This window comes from Eschscholzia californica, unplaced genomic scaffold, assembly GCF_041429995.1.
Source record: "Eschscholzia californica isolate CP2 unplaced genomic scaffold, dmEscCali1.0.p SCAF_6, whole genome shotgun sequence".
Classification (NCBI taxonomy): domain Eukaryota; kingdom Viridiplantae; phylum Streptophyta; class Magnoliopsida; order Ranunculales; family Papaveraceae; genus Eschscholzia; species Eschscholzia californica.
The window spans coordinates 11,888,441-11,909,576 of record NW_028238483.1 but is presented as its reverse complement, the minus strand read 5'-3'; the positions used below and the strand labels follow the sequence as shown (position 1 = coordinate 11,909,576).

Genomic DNA, 21,136 nt, shown 5'->3' with positions numbered 1-21,136 from the left:
TACTCTGTATGAGCAATACTGACCTTGGCGGCTCTATTCTTGCATGTTGGTGATTTTTCAGGTGTTTAAAAGGGTGGGAACCACTGCTGGTCGTCGACAGTGCCGAGCTGAAACGGCGTAACATTCCCTGGCCGCCGCTTGATCTCCTTTTACTGTCCCCACCAGGTTCGTTCCTAGAATTGGGAACTTCAGGGTTAAGTGGTTTAGAGAGATCACAGCTCGTGATTCCTTCAAGAAATTTCTTCCCGGGATAATGTTGTACACGTGTAGTTTATCGATGATCACGAACTAGCGCTCGGCTGGTCGTTCCTTCTCCGATGAGTATGGGTAGAGTGATCTTCCCCCCAGCTCGTAGTCAATCTCCGCCGAAACCTGTCAAGTAGTGGTCATAAGTCTCGGTGTGATGTGCTCTCACCTGGAGTTTTTGGAGGCATGTTCGGCTTATGATCTCCGTAGAGCTTCCTGTGTCAATCAAGATACGCCCTATTCTTCGATTGGCGACCAGTGCTGTTATCACTAGGGGGTCCGCGTGAGGCGCGATTACTCCTCTCAGGTCATCATTAGTGAACATTATCGGAGGTGTTGCCTCGTCTCGTTCCATCATGATCTCCGAATTTTTCCGTCGTCGTTTATTGCTTATGTCCTCTGCATGAGTTGGTCTTCCAGATATGACGTTGACGCTTTCTTCTCCCTCGGACTCGGACTCTGTTTCTGCCTCGGTGAACATCTCCGCCAGAGTTTCTGATATTTCGCCAGTACGGTCAAGCGCCTGATCGTTGTCACTGTTGAGGTCGTGTCTCGAGTTCCCTGGCTGTCAGTCTGGCTTTTTGGACTTAAATTGGCTGCCCTTTCGTCGGGGAGCTTTCCGAATGCATCGAGGGGGGCTTGGGTGAGATTAGTGAAATTTCTCGTTTCTGAGAGCGATCCCATCCCTGGGAATGTAGGACCCCTCAAATCGTTTGTCGTTCCGGGGTTTTTGGTGAGCAAGGATTTCAACCAAGCCTCGGCTACATCTAGGTTGCTCTGAAGTTTCATTATTATCTTTTCTTGCTTCCTTCTTTCGACCTTAAGCCGCTCAAGAGCAGCTGAGATCATTATGAGGTATAAAGATCCTTCTCGGTCTTCCCCGGGTGTTCGTCTTTCTGCTGGTATGCCTGCCTGAAAGTCTTTAGGAAAAGGTGATTAGTTCTAAAGAAGTACTAAGTAGGATTCGGGTTACCGAATGTGATGATTTGCTGGAGAGATCCCCTTCTTCTAGCGCCAAATGCTGATGTCGAAAATTGGCTCTCGGTTAAATCAGCATGAAAAAGGGAGTTGATGCATGACAGCCTCCGTTATGATAGTATATTCTGTTTAGAGAGGAGAGATTCCTCTGTTCAGCTCTGCTTCTCTGCTCTGCTCCGCTCCTCTGCTCCGTTTCTCGGCTCCTTGCTTCTAGTTCCAGCTCCGCTACTCTGCTCTGCTTCTTGTTTCGGCTCCTGACTCCTTGCTCCAGCTCCTGATTCCTAGCTCTAGCTCCTAATTCCTTGCTTTTGTTCGTCTGCTCCCGAGGGGGGAAACCTGCAAAGGGTTCGAAAACCGCTCCGACGCTCAAGACAGTCAGGGTGCTCTTTGCAGTAAAAGAATGAATATTGATTGATCCTTTTGGGGGGTGGGAACTTTATTTTTTGGGCGATCCTCCTGGTATGAAGAGATCTTGTCTTTTGGGGTCAAGAGAGTGTGTTATTCTTTAGGTCAAGAGATCGTGTCTGTTTTTAGGCTAAATGCTCGTGTTTTCTTCGGGTAAAAGGGGTCGTGTCCTGTGAAGGACGAAGTGGGGGGCCTTTTATAGGCGAATTTAGGCCGACTATCCTTAGTGGCGGTGGTGAGACGGTGGCCGCCAAACCTTAAAAGAAGTTACCTCTTTCGCGTATATAGGGTTTCTCTTCGAGTCTAGCCCGGATCTTTGATAAGTGAAAGTTCCTAAGTTCAAAGATACATTGTGTATACTTGCCGGAGTGATAGACTCTAAAGGAGAAGTTTCCTCCTTTAGATACGTGGAGTTCCACCGGGCTTAAGCACTTCAAGATGTGTAACCGACTGAGATCTTTCTGGAAAGTCCGGGATTAAGTCGTCTAGGTTGTGCAGCGCTGATATCTTCCCAGTTCTAGGCGTAAGATATGGGCCGAACCTGTGGAGACCCCCTTATTCCTTTTGAGATCACAGGGCTGATCTGTCAATGCCGAGGGCATTTTATGCAGAGATGGTTTCTTCTGACCGACCTCCCGATTGTGGGAATGTGTGGTGGGCCATCAGGGATTTTAGCTGTCCTGCTGCCTTAAGCCGAGCTGTTCCGAGAGACTTTTGGTCAGGTCTCTGACTCTTCAGACGTTAGTCAACGTCTTGACATTTTATGCATCATCATGAGTCCCTCCACTCCTTAGTTGAAAGTAAAGAGACTAAGGAGTAGAAGTAACTCGTGTGTTTTTACTTTATTTGAAGATCTGAAGTTGAGAGTAATACTTGTTCCAGAGCTGTTTCGCGAAGCTCATTGGGTCTTACCTGGACCAGGGCTGTTTTGTGAAGCTCGGTCTTTTGTTGATGTTCCAGAGCTGATTGGTGTCTGCTAAGCGCAAATCCTTTCCGACTAAGTGTTGTTTTTGCCAGAGCCGACCCAGCTGCGTTCTTGTTTTGACGTGTGGTTTGTTCTTCCAAGACACGTTTCGTCTTCTGCTAGAGTAATTAGTTTTTTTCCATGTGTGATTTTGTGACGTCATAGATTTGATCCTCTGATCACGCGCTTTCAGCGTTGATCCTTTGGGTTACTGCACACGGAAGTTCATTCCCTCACGCGAGGACGCGTGGAGTCTTGCTATTGGGGGATAGGATGCGTTACCTTGAAATCCGCTGCTATTCTCTCGAGTCCACTGCCCTCGGGCCATCGTGTCTCTTGGTAATTACTCCTTTGAGTGTTTCCAAGGTGCGTTTGGTATTCGTCTTTAATGACCCCTTATCTGTTTCCAAGAGGTCTCTTGGTTTTTCTTGTTTCTGCCAAAGATCCGAGATGAGGCCTCTGTTTGAGTTCATACAAGATTGCCTGTTTGAGGAGTGTTTCTCCATAATGACCGTGGTAAAAGATGGGTTTCTTCATAATGGTTGTGGTAACCCCATGAGCTATTTTGGAGGATCCCTCATGGTTGCTGAGATGCCAGTGCTGCCTCCAACTTGGGAGCTCAGGACCAGGTGATGATGGCGAGGGGGGTCATTTTTCCCTCGGTTGTCTTCTGGCCTTGGTTGCACTTCTGGAAAGGGGTACCCGGTAGTCTTTCATTTTTTCTTCTCTCAAGTTGTTCGACGGCTCTTCTAGCTGTTCATGTGCTCTAGTTTGTTTCCCTTTCCCTCAATTTTTGAGGAAGTTGTTGTAATTTCTTTTGTAATAGACCCAAGCGCATGTAACAGCTTCGGTGTCCTTTTCTGTAATTTCTTCTGTAATAGTTCCTTCTTATGAATTAATAAAGAGTTACCTTTTCCCATTATTCTTTTGTGCTTCTCTTTATCTCCTACGTTCACGTCTGTTTATTGTTCGATCGTGACTGTTTATCACGACTCTTCGTTAATCACGCCTTATTATTGCGACTCTTTTGCCCTATAAATAAGCATGGAGATACGAATGACTCCTCTGTATCTCATCATGGCTCTTCTAATGGTTAGCGGAACTCTCCCTGGTAGCGACGTGAGAGTTGCTTTTTATATGGTTCTGAACGACAATGATTCTTCTATCGAACACTTCTGCATGGAGGTGGCTGGGGAGGGTTTTATCGAGTTCTTCGCCCTCGAGACTTGCTGAACGACGATCATCTCTCTAATTTAAGTACATCCAGACCCTTTTATCCTTTAGTTTACTCCTTAGCTGATACTACAAGCACCTCTGTGCCAGCCCTTTTTTCTGTCGTGGGGTTCCTGGTTCGCCGTCGCGGGGGTGGCCGTGTTCTGGCCATCATGATCAGAGCTTCGGTGGACGTTGGCAGTCCTCCCTCTTCTCCTTCTGATGCCTAGCTGGCGTGTTTTTCCTGTTTTCTCTTTTATGTATGTAATCAAAACAAATAGTTAGTGTAACTAATCCTATACTTACTAATGCAATTTCCTAAGCTTACTACTCATGCTCCGACTGGTCACCTCTGCATAACAAGGAAATAGTTAGACCTATTCTAACATGCCCTAATCTTACTAACTCCCCTTGCAAAATAGTACCCAAGTTAGCCCTGTATAAAAATTTCTGAATGGTGCTTGAGTTTTTGTCACTACCCCTGGTCGTCTCTACCAGGTTTTTTTTTTTGTCGGCTTGAGCGCGACTAGTTTAACTAAGACTTCTCCTTAGACCTCTGGTCGTAGCTTTCGCTATCAGAGTTGATTTCGTTGGCTTGAGCACAACTAGTTTAGCTAGGACTTCTCCTTTAGACTTTTGGTCGTAGCTTTCGCTATCAGAGCTGATTTCGTTTGCTTGAGCACAACTAGTTTAGCTAGGACTTCTCCTTAGACCCCTGGTCGTCGTTTTCGCGGGTAGGGCTAGTTTCGTCGACTTGAGCTCGACTAGTTTAGCTAGGACTTCTCCTTAGACCTCTGGTCGTAGCTTTCGCTATCAGAGCTGATTTCGTTGGCTTGAGCACAACTAGTTCAGCTAGGACTTCACCTTTGACTCCTGGTCATAGCTTTCGCTATCAGAACTGGTTTTGTCGGCTTGAGCACGACTAGTTTTCGTCGGGACTCCTCCCGTGCCCCTGGTCGTGACTTTCGCTACCAGGGTTGTTTTCCTCAGCCTAAGCATGAATAGTTTCGCAAGGACTTCTCCTTATACCCCCGGTCACCTTCGCCAGGGCTGTAGTTTAACTAGGACTTCTCCTTGGGATCCTTGGTGGGGACCACGTTTTATTCGAGTAAAGTTTTTAAGTTTAACTAGGACTTCTCCTTACGAGGCTTCCGGTCGCAGCCGTGGCTAGCAGAGCTACCTCATTTGCTGGCTTGAGCCGATCAGTTTAACTAGGACTTCTCCTTGGGACCTTGGTGAAGGGTCAGTTTTACTCGAGTAAAGTTTCAGTTTAACTAGGACTGCTCCTTAGGGCCCTCGGTCATCGCCATAGCTACCGAGGTTGTCCTGTCCCTGGTCGTGGCTTTCGCTAGCAGGGCTATTTAAATTAGGACCCTTGGTCGTTGCTTTCGCTACCAAGGCTACCTTTTGGGTCCCCTGGTCGTAGCTTTCGCTATCAGGGCTACCTGCTCAGTTAGGGCGAGTTTAACTAGGACTCCTCCTTGATCATCGCCTCTTTGCTAAAATATTTTGTTTTTTTAGAAAAAATATGTAGCAGGTAGCGCTACTTCTCCTGCCTATCGGCTTTATTAAAAAGGAAAGATGTTAGAGGTAGTGATGACCTGATTTTTCAGCTCTGCATATCTGATGTCGGGTCATCGTAGAATACTTTGTCTCCTCCGACTGTGGTTGGGTTGAATGTTTCTTCCTCGCAGCCTTGGGCGGAAATAAGATAGCACTCCCTGGCTACTTTATGGTCTCCCCTGACCATCCCTATGAAATTCGTTCCCGGAATTTGGAATTTCACCATGAGGTGGTTTATGGAAACTATCGCTCCTGACTCCCTCAAGAAGTTCCTGCCTAGTATGATGTTATAGGCATTCATCTTGTCGACAATGGCGAAGTTTAGCATTATCGCTTTCTTTGACTCCCCTTCGCCGATAAATACGGGTAGGGTTGCTATTCCATCTGTTTCGACCTAGTTGTCGCTAAAACCTGTCAAGCAAGATTTATAAGATTTAAGGTGGTGCTGACCTACCCCGAGTTTCTGGAAGCATGTCCGACTCATGACTTCTGTCGAGCTTCTCGTATCTACCAGGATGCGTCCTACCCTCCAATTGGCTACCACCGTTGTTATTACTAATGGATCCGCGTGTGGAGTTACTACCCCAACCAGATCATCATCAGTAAAAATGATGGGTGGTGTTTCTATGGCGGGTTTGATTAGCAGAACTGGCGGATTCCTTGCCTCGTTGGCGTATCTGGCTGTTCTCCCTTGGTTGCTCCGCCGAGGGTTGGTCCTCCAGCTATGGTAGTGATATTTCCCATCACTCCGGTGGGTTCCTCCAAGCCTTTGTTTGCGTTTTTAAAAGTCGGACCCTGCTCGTTAGTCTCCGGCTCCGATCCGATTCCCGCTCTGTTTGTTGTTCTCTTGTTCCGATACTCGTAGGGTCGCTGCTCTTTCTGGATATATTTGTCTAGCTCACCCTTTCTTACCATTTCCTCGATCAGATTTTTGAGGTGCCGACAGTTGTCGATTTTGTGGTCGTAGCCTCAGTGGAAGGCACACCATGCAGTCATGTCTCTGGGCCCGAGCTCCTCCCTATCATCATTGGGTTTGGGCAGCTCAGCCTTTCCTTTCGCTATCACTACCTGCAAGATTTCCTCCCTCCCTTTCATTAGTGGGGTGTAGGTGGCGAAGTCGGGTCTGGGCTCCTGCCTCGCTCTCGATCCCTGGGCGGCCTGGCTTCGTCCCAATCCTTCTTTCGGGGAAGTTCGCTCTCGTATGGGATGTTGGCCACTTCCTTCATTCGTAGATAGTTTTCCTCTCTTCTAATAAACTATTGCAGCCTCTCTATCAGTTCTGCGAGGGTGTCTGGTTTCCTCCCCGAGATATCCCTAATTATGTCGTCCTGTCTGAGGCCTCTCTGTAAGGCGACAAAGGCGACCTTTGGTTCTAGGTCGGGGACCTATACCATAAGGTTGCGAAATCTCTGCCAGTAGCTTGCCAGGGCCTCGCTTTTTCTTTGTACCACATTGAACAACTCTTCGGTTCCTCTTTTGATGGTGGTGCTCCCCGGAAGGCTTTGCAGAAGGCCTGGGCAAGCTGATCAAAGGACTTGATCGATCCCGGGGCTAGCGCTGGTCCTTTCAGGATAGTAGCGAAGACCACGCACCATATGTTTCGGTTAGTCGTGCATAAACTCGTCATCGCGACGTAGTTGTTGATGAATACTCCTGGGTCTTCTAGACCGTGATAATGATCCAGCGTGGGACATTTGAAGTTTTTCGGTTTTTCGGACTCCACTATTTCCCGGCAGAGGGGTGGTTGTCGAATTACCGTTCTCCCCCAGAGCTTATCCTGCTTTCTTTCTCTTGTTAATTCCGCTACCTGATGTAAGAGTACGTCGCAAATAGTAGGGTCGCCCATGCATCCTTCGCCTATCCCCGCCTTGTTCATCCAAGATGCTCTCCAGGTGCATCTGGTCGCCTGGTTGTAGAGTTAGGGTTCCAGAAGTGTAGGCGTCGCCGGGCGAGAGGGGCTTTCTCGCGTATGATCTAATCACTTCTTTCCTTTCCTCGGGTGCGGCAGCCCTCCTGGCTGTCTCGGCTTTGCGGAGGCTTTCCTCCAATCATTTTGCCTCCTGATCCCTTCGGAAGTATTCAGCCTTGAGCTGTTCCAGTTCGGCCATAAGCTCGGTCGAGCTGGGAAGCCGATGGGGTGTCCCACGTGGAGTGTGTTCGTCCGAGGACATGTTTGCCTGGGGAACTTAGGGGAAATAGTTAGTTCTAAAAAAGGTATTGAATGAGGTTCGGGTTATCGAATCGGATGATTTGCTTGAGAGATCCCCTCGTTCTAGCGTCAAATGTTGATGTCGAAAATTGGCTTCCGGTTAAATCAGCATGAAAAAGGGAGTTGATGCATGACAGCCTCCGTTATGATGGTATATTTTGTTATGAGGGGAGAGATTCCTCTGATCAGCTCTGCGTCCAGCCCTGGTTTCTGCCTTTCTGCTCTCCGATCCAGCTCCTTGCTCCTGCTCCTTGCTCCTCCCTCCTACTCCTTGCTCTTTGCTCCTTGCTCCTGCTCCTGGCTTCTGAATCCTGTTCGCCTGTTCCCGGGGGGGGAAACCTGCAAAGGGTTCAAAAACTGCTCCGACGCTCAAGACAGTCAGGGTGCTCTTTGCAGTAAAAGAATGAATAATGATCGATCCTTTTGGGGGGCGAGTTATGGGAACTCTGAGTATTGGGTGATCTTTTCTGGGTGAAGAGATCGTGTTTTTTGGGTCAAGAGGTTGTATCCTGTGAAGGACGATGTGGGGGGCCTTTTATATGCGAAGTTAGGCCGACTGAGATTAGTGGCGGTAGCGAGGCGGTTGCCGTCAAACCGTAAGGGAAGTTACTTCTTTTGCGTATCTAGGGTTTCTCTTTGAGTCTATCCCGGATCTTTGATAAGTGAAAGTTCCTAAGTTCAAGGATACTTTGTATATATCTTGCCGGAGTGATACACTTAAAGGAGAAGTTTCCTCCTTTAGATACGTGGAGTCCAACCGGGCTTAAACACTTCGAGATGTGTGGCCGACTGAGATCTTTCTAGAAGGTTCGGGATTAAGTCGTTAGGTCGCGCAGCGCTGATATCTCCCCAGTTATGGGCGTAAGATATGGGCCGAACCTGTGGAGACCCCCTTATTCCTTTTGAGACCCCAGGGCTGATCTGTCCATGTCAAGGGCGTTTATGCAGAGCTGGTTTTTTCTGGCCGACCTCCCAGTTAGGGGAATATGTGGTGGACCATCGGGTGTTTAGCTGTCTTGCTGCCTTAAGCCGAGTTGATCCAAGAGACTTCAGGTCTGATCTTGGCTCTTCAGACGTTAGTCAACGTCTGGACATTTTATGCATCATCAGGGCTTATGTCGGTTTTTAGTGTTAGCGTATCCATATGTATTTCGGATTTAGAAAGAGGGTGTCGGTGAGGCGGTGTATCGGTGGGATTAGGGTTTTAGTGGCTATATAAACTAAAAACCTAGGAGATATCAGGAGAGGTTTTGTGTTCTCACGAATCTCTTGTGTAACTTGTTTGGTTATTATAGAGGAATCATCGCGTCGTTTGTCGCCGTGGAGTAGGTCTCACCAGCCGAACCACGTAAATCTCTGTCTTCTGTTCTTGATTGTTTCATTACTATTTCCTATTGCTTTTCTTCGATTACTCAATTTGTCATAGCAACCTCATTCGGTCATAACAAACTGGTATCAGAGCCATGGTTTTGAGGTTTCTGTGATGGTGAAATACGAGATAGAAAAGTTCGATGGAAGTAATGATTTTAATCTTTGGAAGATTAAGATGCGAGCAGTACTGGTTCAACAGGGTTTGCTGAAAATGTTGAACGGGAAGGATGCACTCGCTGAATCATTAACCGAAGCAGATAAGGAAGATATCATGGAAAGAGCTCATGGTCAGATTCTGCTCTGTTTGAGCAATGAGGTCTTGCGGGAAGTAGCGACGGAAACAACGCCGGATGGGTTATGGAATAAGCTGGAGGCAAGGTACATGACGAAATCTCTGACTAATCGTTTGTATCTAAAGAAGAAATTGTTTAGCTTACAAATGTTAGAAGGGGGTTCGTTTAAAGACCATAAGGATGAAATCAACCGGGTATTCTTGGATTTGGCAAATATAGATGTCAAATTCAAAGATGAAGATAAGGCAGTACTTTTGCTTGCGTCCCTGCCACCATCATATGAAAGCTTTGTTGATTCTTTTATGTCTGGAAAAAAAACTACAACCTTGGAGGATGTTAAAGCAACATTGAATTCTAAGGAGTTGAGACGGAGATCAATGGAAGAAAGCAGTTCAGAAGATGGCTTGGTTGTAAGGGGAAGGCCCGCAGCATGTGGGCGATAGGAAGGGTCGTTCGCGGTCTAAATCGAAACCCAAGAAGTACAGATGCTATAATTGTAAGAAAGATGGGCATTACAAGAAGAATTTTTCCGAGCTTAGATAGAAGCCAACAGAGGCAGCAGTCATCGAAGAAGATGATGGTAGTGTCTTGGCAATCATTGAAGGGTATGATGAAGCTATGGTTCTGGCTATCAATGCCTTCTTCGCTGAAGATCGGTGGATTTTGGATACTGGTTGTACATTCCATGTATGTCCTCATAGGGATTGGATTTCCACTTACGCGACCATTAATGGAGGAAAGGTGTTAATGAGAAACGATGCTCCCTACAAGGTGGTTGGAATTGGTACAATTCAGATCAAGATGCACGATGGTGTTGTGAGGAGCATAACAGACATCAAACATGTTCCAAATTTGAAGAGGAATTTGATCTCTTTGGGACCTCTGGATGATAATGGTTGCAAATATACTGGTGAAGGTGGTGTTCTTCGAATTTCTAAGGAGAGTCTTATAGTTATGAAAGGGTTGAAGAAGAATGGTTTGTATGTGCTACAGGGTAACACTGTTACTGGAACTGTAGCGGTTTTATCATCAGACAAGGAAGTTGAGACTACCAAGCTATGGCATATGCAGCTATGGCATATGCAGCTATGGCATATGCAGCTAGGGCATCGGAGCGAAAGGGGGATGGTTATACTGAGCAACCAGTGGTTAATCTGTGGGCAGAAGGTTGGAAAACTGGAATTCTGCGAGCATTGTGTCTTCAGGAAGCAATGTCGGGTCAAATTCAGTACAACGGTTCACAATACCAAAGGAACTCTGGACTACATTCATTCAGATCTTTGGGGTCCCTCTCGGGTTAGCTCGCATGGCGGAGGTAGATACATGTTAACCTTGATAGATGATTTTTCCAGGAAAGTATGGGTTTACATACTGAAATGCAAAGATGAAGCATTCGTCAAGTTCAAGCAGTGGAAGACCTTGATCGAGAAGCAGACTGGAAAATTGATCAAACGCTTGAGGACTGACAATGGCATGGAATTTTGCGGAAACGAGTTTAATAGGTTATGTGTAGACGAAGGGATAGTGAGACACCATACGGTCAGAAAGACACCACAGCAGAATGGTGTGGCAGGGCGTATGAACAGAACTCTATTGGAACGAGCTCGTTGTATGCTTTCAAATGCAGGGCTGCCGGAGGTGTTCAGGGTTGAAGCAGTGAACACGACAGCGTATCTGGTAGATATTTCTCCATGTACATCTATTGAGTGTAAAAATCCTAATGAGGTATGGTCTGGTTATCCTGCAAAGTATGAGAACTTGAGGATTTTCTGTTGCCCGGCTAATGCACATGTTAAAGAAGGTAAACTTGACCCGAGGTCTAAGAAATGTGTATTTCTTGGTTATGAGCCAGGGGTTAAGGGTTATCGGTTGTGGAATCTGGATGGAAAATCAAAGAAGTTTCTTATCAGTAGAGATGTTACTTTTGATGAGTGAGCCATATTAACTCAGAAGGTAATGCCTGTGGATGCTCGGGAGAGTGTTGCTAAACATGTGGAGCAGGAAGATTGCTGATGTCGAAAATTGGCTCTCGGTTAAATCAGCATGAAAAAGGGAGTTGATGCATGACAGCCTCCGTTATAATGGTATATTCTGCTTGGAGAGGTGAGATTCCTCTGTTCAGCTCCGCTTCTCTACTCCGTTCCGCTTCTCAGCCCTGCTCCTTCTCTCCCTGCTCCTTGCTCCAGCTCCTGACTCCTTGCTCCAGCTCCTGATTCCTTGCTCCAGCTCCTGATTCCTTGCTCCAGCTCCTGATTCCCTAGTCTAGCTCCTGAATTCCTTGCTCCTGTTCGTCTGTTCCCGAGAGGGAGGGAAAACCTGCAAAGGGTTCGAAAACCGCTCCGACGCTCAAGACAGTCAGGGTGCTCTTTGCAGTAAAAGAATGAATATTGATTGATCCTTTTGGGGGGCGAGTTGTGGGAACTCTGTTTTTGGGGCGATCCTTCTGGTATGAAGAGATCTTGTGTTTTTTGGGTCAAGAGAATGTATTTTTCTTAGGGTAAATCCCTTAAGCCTTTTTAGGGTAAAGTGAGTGTATCCCGTAAAGGACGAAGTGGGGGGCCTTTTATAGGCGAAGTTAGGCCGACTATAGTTAGTGGCGGTGGTGAGGCGGTGGCCGTCAATCCTTGGTAGAAGTTACCTCTTTTGCGTATCTAGGGTTTCTCTTCGAGTTTATCCCTGATCTTTGATAGGTGAAAGTTCCTAAGTTCGAGGATACATTGTGGATATCTTGCCGGAGTGATAGACTCTAAAGGAGAAGTTTCCTCCTTTAGATACGTGGAGTCCAACCGGGCTTGAACACTTCTAGATGTGTAACCGACTGAGATCTTTCAGGAAAGTCCGGGATTAAGTCGTTTAGGTTGCGCAGCGCTAATATCTTCCCAGTTCTGGGTGTAAGATATGGGCCGAACATGTGGAGACCCCCCTTATTCCTTTAAAGATCGCAGGGCTGAGCTATCCATGCCGAGGGCGTTTTATGCAGAGCTGGTTTATTCTGGCCGACCTCCCGGTTTTGGGAATATGTGGTGGACCGTCAGGGGTTTTAGCTGTCCTGCTGCCTCAAGCCGAGCTGTTCCAAGAGACTTCTGGTCTAGCCTTTGACTCTTCGGACCTTAGTCAACGTCTGGACATTTTATGCATCATCATGAGTCCCGCCACTCCTTAGTTGAAAGTAAAGAGACTAAGGAGTAGAAGTAACTCGTGTGTTTTACTTTAAAAGCTAGAAGTCGAAAGTATTATCTGTCCCAGAGCTGTATTGTGAAGCTCTTTGGGTCTTACCTGGACCATGGCTGTTTCGTGAAGCTCTGTCTTACTGTTAGTGTTCCAAAGCTGATTGATGTTCATAACTTGAGGGTTTTCTTTGACTGAGTGTTAGCTCTGCTAGAGCTGACCCGACTGTGTTCTTGTCCCGACGTGTTTTATTATTCCAAGACACGTCTCGTCTTCTGCCAGAGCAATCAATTTCTTTTCCATGCGTGATTTTGTGACGTCATAGATCTGATCCTCTGATCACGCATTTTCGGCGCTGATCTTTTGGGTTACTTCACACGGTAACTGGTTTCATTATGCGCAGACGCGTGTATCGTCGTGGCTGGTGGGCGAAACATATCTCCTTGAAACTCGCTAAGACCTCATTGGTAACCGCTATTCTTGAACCGTTTATGTCTCCCGGTCAATATTCCTTTGAGTGTTTTCGAGGTGTGTTTGGTTTCTGTCTTTAATAATCACTCCTTATTTTTGAGGGGTCTTCCTGCTATAAATAGCCTGCCTTGGCCTCTCAACTCTTCATTCACTAAAAAATTTGAGAGACAGTTCTTTGGAATACCTTTCTGCTGACGTTGTCTTCTTATTCTTCTTGTTTCTGCTAAAGATCCGAGATGAGGCCTCTGTTTGAGTTCATACAAGATTGCCTGCTTTGAGGAGTGATTCTTCATAATGGTCGTGGTAAAAGGTGGGTTTCTTTATAATGGCCGTGGTAACCTCATGAGCTATTTTGGAGGACCCCGAACGAGGGTGAGGATTGCCAGTACTTCCTCCAGCTTGGGTGTTCAGGGCAAGGTGATGATGGCAAGAGGGTCATTTTTCCCTCGGTTGTCTTCTGGTCTTGACTGCACTTCTGAAAAGGGGTACCTGGTAGCCCTTCATCTTTTCTTCTGTAATAGACCCGAGCATGTGTGACATCGTCGGTGTCCTTTCCTGTAACTTCTTCTGTAATAGATCCCTCTTATGGTTTAATAAAGAATTTATCTTTTTCTTTTATACTTTCGTGTTTTTCCTTTTCTTATCTGAATGGTGACCCTTCTACAATGACTTCTTTCTGCTTTTAGTCTTAATGGTTTTTTATTGGCCTTCGTATCCTGTTGCTGCACATATTAGAATTTCTCAAGGTAGGATACAGTTAGTCCATCCTATCTTACTAATGCAATTTCCTAGGCTTACTACGCATGCTCAGAATGATCGCTTCTGCACAAAAACGAAAGAGTTAGACCTTTTATAACATGCCCTAGTCTTACTAACTCCCCATGCAAAATAATACCCAAGTTAGCCCTGTATAAAAATTTGAATAGTTTTAGAGTTTTTAGCCCTGCCCCTGGCAGTCTATACCAGAGCTGTCTTCGCATAATCAGTTTCACCAGGACTCCTCCTCAGGCCTCCGGCTGTGGCTTTCACTTCAGAGCTGATTTCGCCAGGTTGAGCTTGGCTAGTTTAGCTAGGACTTCTCCTTAGACCTCCGGTCGTGGCTTTCGCTACTCGAGCTGGTTTCGCCAGCTTGAGCTTGGCTAGGACTTCTCCTTAGACCTCTGGTCGTGGCTTTCGCTACCAGAGTTGGTTTCGCCAGCTTGAGCTTGGCTAGTTTAGCTAGGACTTCTCCTTAGACCTCTGGTCGTGGCTTTCGCTACCAGAGCTGGTTTCGCCAGCTTGAGCTTGGCTAGTTTAGCTAGGACTTCTCCTTAGGACGCTCGGTCGTTGCCGTAGCTATCGAAGTTGTCCTGTCCCTGGTCATGGCTTTCGCTAGCAGGGCAGTTTTCGTCGGCTTGAGCTCGACTAGTTTTTGCCGGGACTCCTCCGGTGCCCCTAGTCGTGGCCTTAGCTATTAGGGTTGTCTTCCTCATTTTAGCTGCTTCCGCCCATTTGGTGAAATAATCTACCATAACCAGTAACATCTTCTTTCCTCCTGTGCTAGCTGGGAATGGCCCCACTAAGTCGATTCCCCATTGTGCGAAGGGGCAGGGACTAACGATAGACGTCAACTCTGTGGGATGTAAACGATAATCGTTAGCGTATACCTGACATGGCGTGCAATGCCTGGTGTGGTTTATGCAGTCTTCTAACATTCCTGGCCAATAATACCCAGCCAGGATGAGCTGTCTGTACAGAGTCCTTGGTCCGGCGTGATTTCCGGCTGCTCCTCCGTTCATTTCCTTCATCACGTATTCCTGTTCGTCCTTCGCCAAGCAACGTCGTAAAGGGTGAACTAGGGATTTCCGATATAGCAGTCCCCCTAGCAAGGTATACCTCGCGGCGTTTCTACGTATGCTTCTAGCTTCGCTGGCGTCTTCAGGTAGTTTCTGAGTTAACAAATACTCAAAGTATGGTCTCATCCAAGTATCCCCCTAGTTTATTCTGATTGCCATAATTTCCCGTGCTTTATCGATGCTTCTTTCTTCCAGGGTGTGAAAGACTACTCCGGGGATTGTAGTTTGTCCGCTGATCATCTTTGACAGTGCGTCAGCCAGAGTATTCTCCTCCCGGGGTATTCTGGTGATGGTGAACTTCTGGAAGAAGCCGACCAGTTCTTTTACCTTCTTTAAATATTTAGTCATGTCTGTTCCTTTCGCCTCATAATCACCATTGATGTTGTTGACTATTAGTTGAGAGTCGCTGAAAACCCGGACACTTGCAGCTCTGGCCTTTAGAGCTAATTTGAGTCCCGCCAGCAAAGCTTCGTATTCGGCTTCGTTATTTGTTACCGCGAACTTGAACGAAGTAGTCTGGAAGGTCTTTTCTTCTTCAGGACTTATTAGCACCGCCTCTGCTCCTTTCGAGGATACACTTGATGCTCCGTCCACGAAGAGAGTCCAGATCTGCTCTGGGCCAAGGTTTGCTGCCGCGATCGAACATTCCGTTATGAAATCCGCCAGTGCTTGCCCTTTTATTGCGGTTCGGGGCTTGTACCGGATGTCAAATTCGCTCAGCTCCACTGCCCATTTTGTCAATCGTCCTGAGAGATCCATCTTTTGGAGTATATTCCTGAGCGGTTGGTGTGTCTGAACCACCATTGTGTGAGCTTGGAAGTATGGGCGTAGCTTCCTAGCAGTTAGGACAAGTGCGTAAGCCAATTTCTCTATAGTTGGATAATTCAGTTCTGCCCCTCCTAATACTTTGCTCACGAAGTATACGGGGTGCATGACTCCTTCTATTATTTTGATTACCGCTGCTGAAACGGCTTCGCCAGAAGTCGCAAGATAAACAATGAGCTCGTCTTCAGGGCTCGGACTAACCAGCAGTGGCAGCTTTACGAGGTGTGCTTTCAATTCCTGAAACGCCTTTTCCGCTTCATCGGTTCAGGTGAAGTCGGGTACCTTTCGGAGAGTTTTGAAGAAAGGTAGGGCCTTATCCCCCATCTTGTTGAAGAACCTGGAGAGTGACGCCAGCCTCCCAGTTAGTCGCTGAACGTCTTTCCGGCTCTGCGGGCTGGGCATATCTTGCAAGGCTGTGATCTTGGTAGGGTTGGCTTCTATCCCTCTGTGGCTCACCATGAATCCTAGGAACTTTCCTGAAGTTACGCCAAACGCGCACTTTTCAGGGTTCAGTTTCATATTGTAGGCTTGGAGTTTGTCGAACGCGATCTTGAGATTCGTGATCAGGTCTCGGCGAGCTTTGCTTTTCACGATCATGTCGTCCACGTAACATTCGACTGTTTTTCCGAGCTTATCCCCGAATATCCCGTTAACCAGGTGTGGACGGGTAGAAAGTCACACGGTTAGAGAGATCGTTAGGTGGGCACCTGCAACTAGGCTTCGGGCCTTCAAATAGACCGGTTGACGGGCAGAAGGTCGGTTCTGGTAGTCGGGTGGATGGGTAGGCACACGTAAGAGAAGGAAACGGCTACTGGCAGGCTAGCGTCAGGGTAGAACTCGGGTACCAGCAACCTGTAGACCTGCACAAGACAAACAAAACCGTGAAGTCCAAGGGCACCAGAGATGGTGTCGGCCAAGGACCCTCCGACGGTCAAATCAGTAACTTAGTTGGATGTAATGAATTGAATGGAACGCGATTGGAGTTACTAATGATGTCGGTGTCGTTGTAGCGTCGGGGTGGCACGACTCGTATAGGGGCCGGAGCTCGATTCTACAGGATGATGAGTTGGGGTAGCTTCTGGACAACTTGATTGATAGAGAATACTTCTGGTTATGGAAGAGTAGGATTCTGCTTGCGGAAGGGCGGACTCCTGCTTACAGAAGGGTAGACTACCGCTTACAGAAGGTTAAACTAGCAAGGTATGAGAGAAACGAGAAGCCTCTGGCAAGTTTTGGTGTGGTTTCGTGGATGCTTCTAGTCGCAATCTCTGCCTTAGGTTAGCTCAGATCAGAGGTCGTCGGAGTAGGTGGTTTCTAGCCGGAGCTTAGTATGGAGTGAGTGAGGTGATCGGAGTAGAGCTTCTGGAGTGCTAAGTAGAGAATGAATAAATGGCTTTCGAGTGAGAATCATATGTCCTTCCAAGAGCTAGGCTTTCTCTATTTATAGAATGTAGAGGATAGTAACCGCTCTTGGAGCGCATGTTTGCTAGATCCGTAATAGTAGGATCTTACTAGACCATCTTCGTAGCCGTTGATCTCTTGAGAGGGAAGGGTAGCCCTACGATACACGCCACCCTAGCCTGTTCGTTGCCCGTACAAATTGTCCACTACTCCTCTAAAGTTGCGCAAGACTCGGTCTTCTACCATGACTCCAACGTGTAGCGAAATACTAGAATTGGACTGACTCAATCTCTAAAGTATTGGCCACGTGTGCGCACAACTAGCTGGAGTATGGGTGGATTGTCATGGCAGACCATATCCTAGTATGTCGAAAGCATGGGCTTGAGTAAGCATGCTAGACTTTCTAGGCTTACGAGACGTGTTGAGCTTTCGGTGGGCTTCCTTGTTAGGCCGCCGAGGCTACTGAAGGCGCTCCTCCCTTGTTACGTGAGGGTGGGCGCATAAGGAAGGCCCAATGCTATTTTTTTCCAATACAGTTTGTCCCCCACTCCCTGAGTTAGGGAGTGGCTGACTTAGGGAGTAGTTGTAGCTTGAACCATTGACATCGTGCCCGGAGGCTTTGTGTTGTCGCTTTGTTTCCCATGCGGTACGCCGAAGCATTTTGATTTGAGCTTGAAGAAGCGGCGCCATGATTAGCGGATATTCGAGTCAAGGAGACCCGTATTTCAGAGGGAGTGATGGACGCTAGATCAATGGACCACGCTTGGAACGCGGCATGCAGAGGAGACGGCCCGGTTGACCGGACGAAGAGGAACGACTTACCTGGCGTGCGGTGTCCCGACTAGGGGCACGACCCAGCTGGATGGGCAGGGCATGAGCGCCCTGCCCTGCTGGGTGCGCAAGGCAGGAGCTTCCTGCCCTGCCGGGTCGCGCAGGGCAGGGAGCTTCCTGCCCTGCTGGGACGCGCAGGGCAGGACGAGGGCAGGAAGCTTCCTGCCCTGTCCCCTATTTTTTTTTTATATATATATAGATATTTTTATGTATATACGTATATGCGTGTTATGTACGTAAATTTGTAGAGTTACCTGAGATTTTTGTTCCCGGATTCTTTGTTCGATTCGACAAGTAAGTTGGCTCGGTAACGCGACGACCAGTGTTGTTTGTTCGACCTTGACTTCTCGCGAAATTACCTCATCGAGTTCTGCTTTTTCCGGCTGCATTTTGTCCATAACATTTTTGAAGGTTGTAGACGAGCCGTGTGGCGACGAGACGTGCTGGACGACGTGGTCCGGTTAAGTCACTTTGCCACTCACATATAAGGGGATGAGGGGTCTTGGACCCTTGTTGTTTGAGTGTGTTTGTTGGAGTGGCCTTTGGAGAGGACTTTCTGGGGCAGGAAGCTTGGAGAGAGAAGCTTGAAGATCTTGAGGTAATCTTCGAATATTCTTTCAGTGTTCTTCGCGTTCTTCGTATGTTGGTAAAAATACTCATATTTTGATCTTCCCAATAATAATCGTAGCATGTTTTCCGTAATTTGATCTTATGGTAGCGTAGGATTCCACCAAGTTATGTTTCTTGCTTGCCATGTTAGTTTAGCGAACTTGACATATGCATGGCAGAAAATGTGTAACGACGGGGTTAGAATCGTGCTAGGATCGTAGTATCCATTTAAGCTAGGGTAGGACTTTCTTACCATAACTATGTGGGTTAGGGTAGCCATATGTTTGCCTTGTTTTTCTCTTGTAGGAGGCGTTGGATTCCACCAGGTTATGTTTCTTGCTTGCTATGATAGTATAGTGAACTTAACATATGCATAGCAGAGAATGTGTAACGACGGGGTAGAATCATGCTAAGCTTGTAGTAGCAATGTAAGCTAGGGTAGAACTTTCTTACCATAGCTATGTGGGCTAAGGTAGCCGTATGCTTGCCTAATTTTGACCTTACAGTAGGCGTAGGATTCCGCCAAATTACGTTCCTTGCTTGCCATGTTATTGTAGTGAACTTGTCACATGCATGGCAGAAAATGTGTAACCGCGGGGCAGAATCATGCTGGGCCTGCAGTTGTCAAGCATGTTAAGGTAGGAATACCAAGCCCCATCCCTTTTCTACCTGCCCGAAACTTTGTATGGGCTATGGTAGCCATATGCGTTAGTCTCGAGTATAGAGGACTTTGCGTCGGTTAGGCCTCTTCCCTCTTGATTAGCGTGAGGGTTAGGCCAAATCCTTGCTGGGCGTTGCCTGTTCTCACTTAGACGTGTGCTCCGTAGGATGGATGAACGGGTAGACGGTTCTTCTAGCGGGTATACTGGGGCGTCGACACAGGGTGGAGCTAGCTCGCGCGTACCTGCTGGGCGGCCCAATGTGTCACTAAACCCCCCATCTTCTATTACCGACAACTGTTTGAAGAAGATTAGGAAGAAATACAAGATACCCAAAGATTTAAAGCTAAGGGCGCCTGGCCCGTCAGAATTGGTAGACAGTGATATACCAGGTTGGGTTGCATTGTAGGAGCATAGCTTCGAAAGCGGCCTCCGGCTTCCAATCCCTTCCTTGGTGTACGACACCATTAAACGGTTCGAGATTTTACCGTCGCAGCTGACGCCCAATGCTTGGAGGGTCCTGCTATGCCTCCACCAATTGGCTAAGCCGGGTAGGATACTGCACGGAGAAGACGTGTCCGCATATTATCTTCTGAAACTTGATAAAGGTCGGTATCAGTTTCGTATCCGCCAAGGTAGGGACCAGGTGGTGTTAGGCTTGCCTTCCAGCGAGAGGCGGCGGTATGACCGATACTTCTTTGCAAAGGGTCCCAGCTTGTTTGGTGGGCGTGATGTGTCGTGGATGCCTTCGGGATGGAGACTTGCTAGTGAGTGGTGTCTATTGTTTGTTTGTCAGTGTTGTGTGAGTCTCTTCGTTTCCTGCTTCGCTTGGTCTAATCCGTGTTGGTTTATGCAGATAGCGAGCAAGGGAACGAGATCGACTTTGCAAAACGGGAGGCTGTTAGGCGTTTCGACTTCTGCCTGCCTCTTAGCCCTAGGAGAAGGCATTGGGAGGTCATACTTGGCCATAAGACAGCCGACGAAGTGAAACCTGGTATGTGCTCTATACTTCTTGTATTTCATTGTTTCATTTTCTTGCCTTTGGTGTTTTTCCCTTCAAAGTAGTATGACCTTACCTTCCTTCAGACAACGTTATGACGAAGAAGATATATCGTATGCTCGAGATTGCTGTTGCTAGGGAGGCAGCCGCCAGAGGTGCGACATCGTCTCCTTCTCATCCCCTGTGCATCCGTCTCAGGCCCTCTGTTGGTCCTTCTCCTCCTGTTGTGAGTGTTGAGCTACTTCCTGTGACCGTGACTCCTCCGACGGGTAGTAGTAGCAACGTGGTGCATTTTGAGGTGCCTTCATCATCGTCAGTACTTCGTGATCCTTCTTTCGTGCCACAGGTAGTCCCTCACTTGCTCATGGAGGAGGACAGGCCTGGCTTTACGGAGATGGGGTATGGCGGGACCATGGACTGGTCTGTGACTCAGGCTTATCGGGTTCGTACTCCTTCTTCTTTACTTTGGCTTTTTCACTGTTCCTTGTATTGATTTGTTGCCTAACGTTATGTGCTTCTGTCGCAGGCTTTGTCTGGCATGGGTTATGCTAGGGATCTACAAGATCAGCAAATTTTCGAGTGGAAGCAAAAGTACCATGCAGAACATCTCCTTGTTGAGGAGAAATCTCGCCATGCAGAGGAGCAGATTCGTCTTGCCCAGGAGCGGAGTCGTCTTGTCGACGAGCTCGAAGGCAAGTTGAAGGTAAAGGAGGACGAGTTTGATGAGGCGGTTGAAGATCAAGGGGCGCGGGTGCAGATACATGCAAGGGGCATACGTATGCGGGAGTATGTGGCTGGGAAGCATCTTACCGAGTGGGACCCGGCTACTACGATTGCGCTTCTCGACCACCAGGAGGCAGAGGATAGGGCTTTTGAAAGGGCGGAGAAGGCTCGGGCTAGGGTTGAGGCTAGAGCGTCGGGTAGCCGTGGCCGCTGAGTTGCGATGTCATTAGGCTAGGTCCTTCCAGCCCAGCAGTAGCTAGATTTACTTTACCTGTTTTGCCCGTCGGGCTAAGTCAAGACTACTCGAGTACTTTCTGTTATGTCGGTTTCCACTTAATTAGTTGTTTGCAAGACTGCAGTATGCTTGGTTGCC

At 47.6% G+C, this 21,136-nt stretch overlaps 1 protein-coding gene across 1 annotated transcript; it reads right to left on the bottom strand.

The window, feature by feature from the left end:
• Window positions 1-14,853: 14,853 nt before the first annotated feature.
• Window positions 14,854-15,648, bottom strand: LOC147531749 (uncharacterized). The gene has a single exon (XM_086649821.1). It carries the CDS (start codon window positions 15,646-15,648, stop codon window positions 14,854-14,856), a length of 795 nt encoding a protein of 264 aa, XP_086505947.1.
• Between the last annotated feature and the right edge of the window lie 5,488 nt (window positions 15,649-21,136).

Bases quoted from the DNA above. Each gene is read 5' to 3' on its own strand.
- LOC147531749 (XM_086649821.1), bottom strand. From the start codon at position 15,648: ATGCACCCCGTATACTTCGTGAGCAAAGTATTAGGAGGGGCAGAACTG.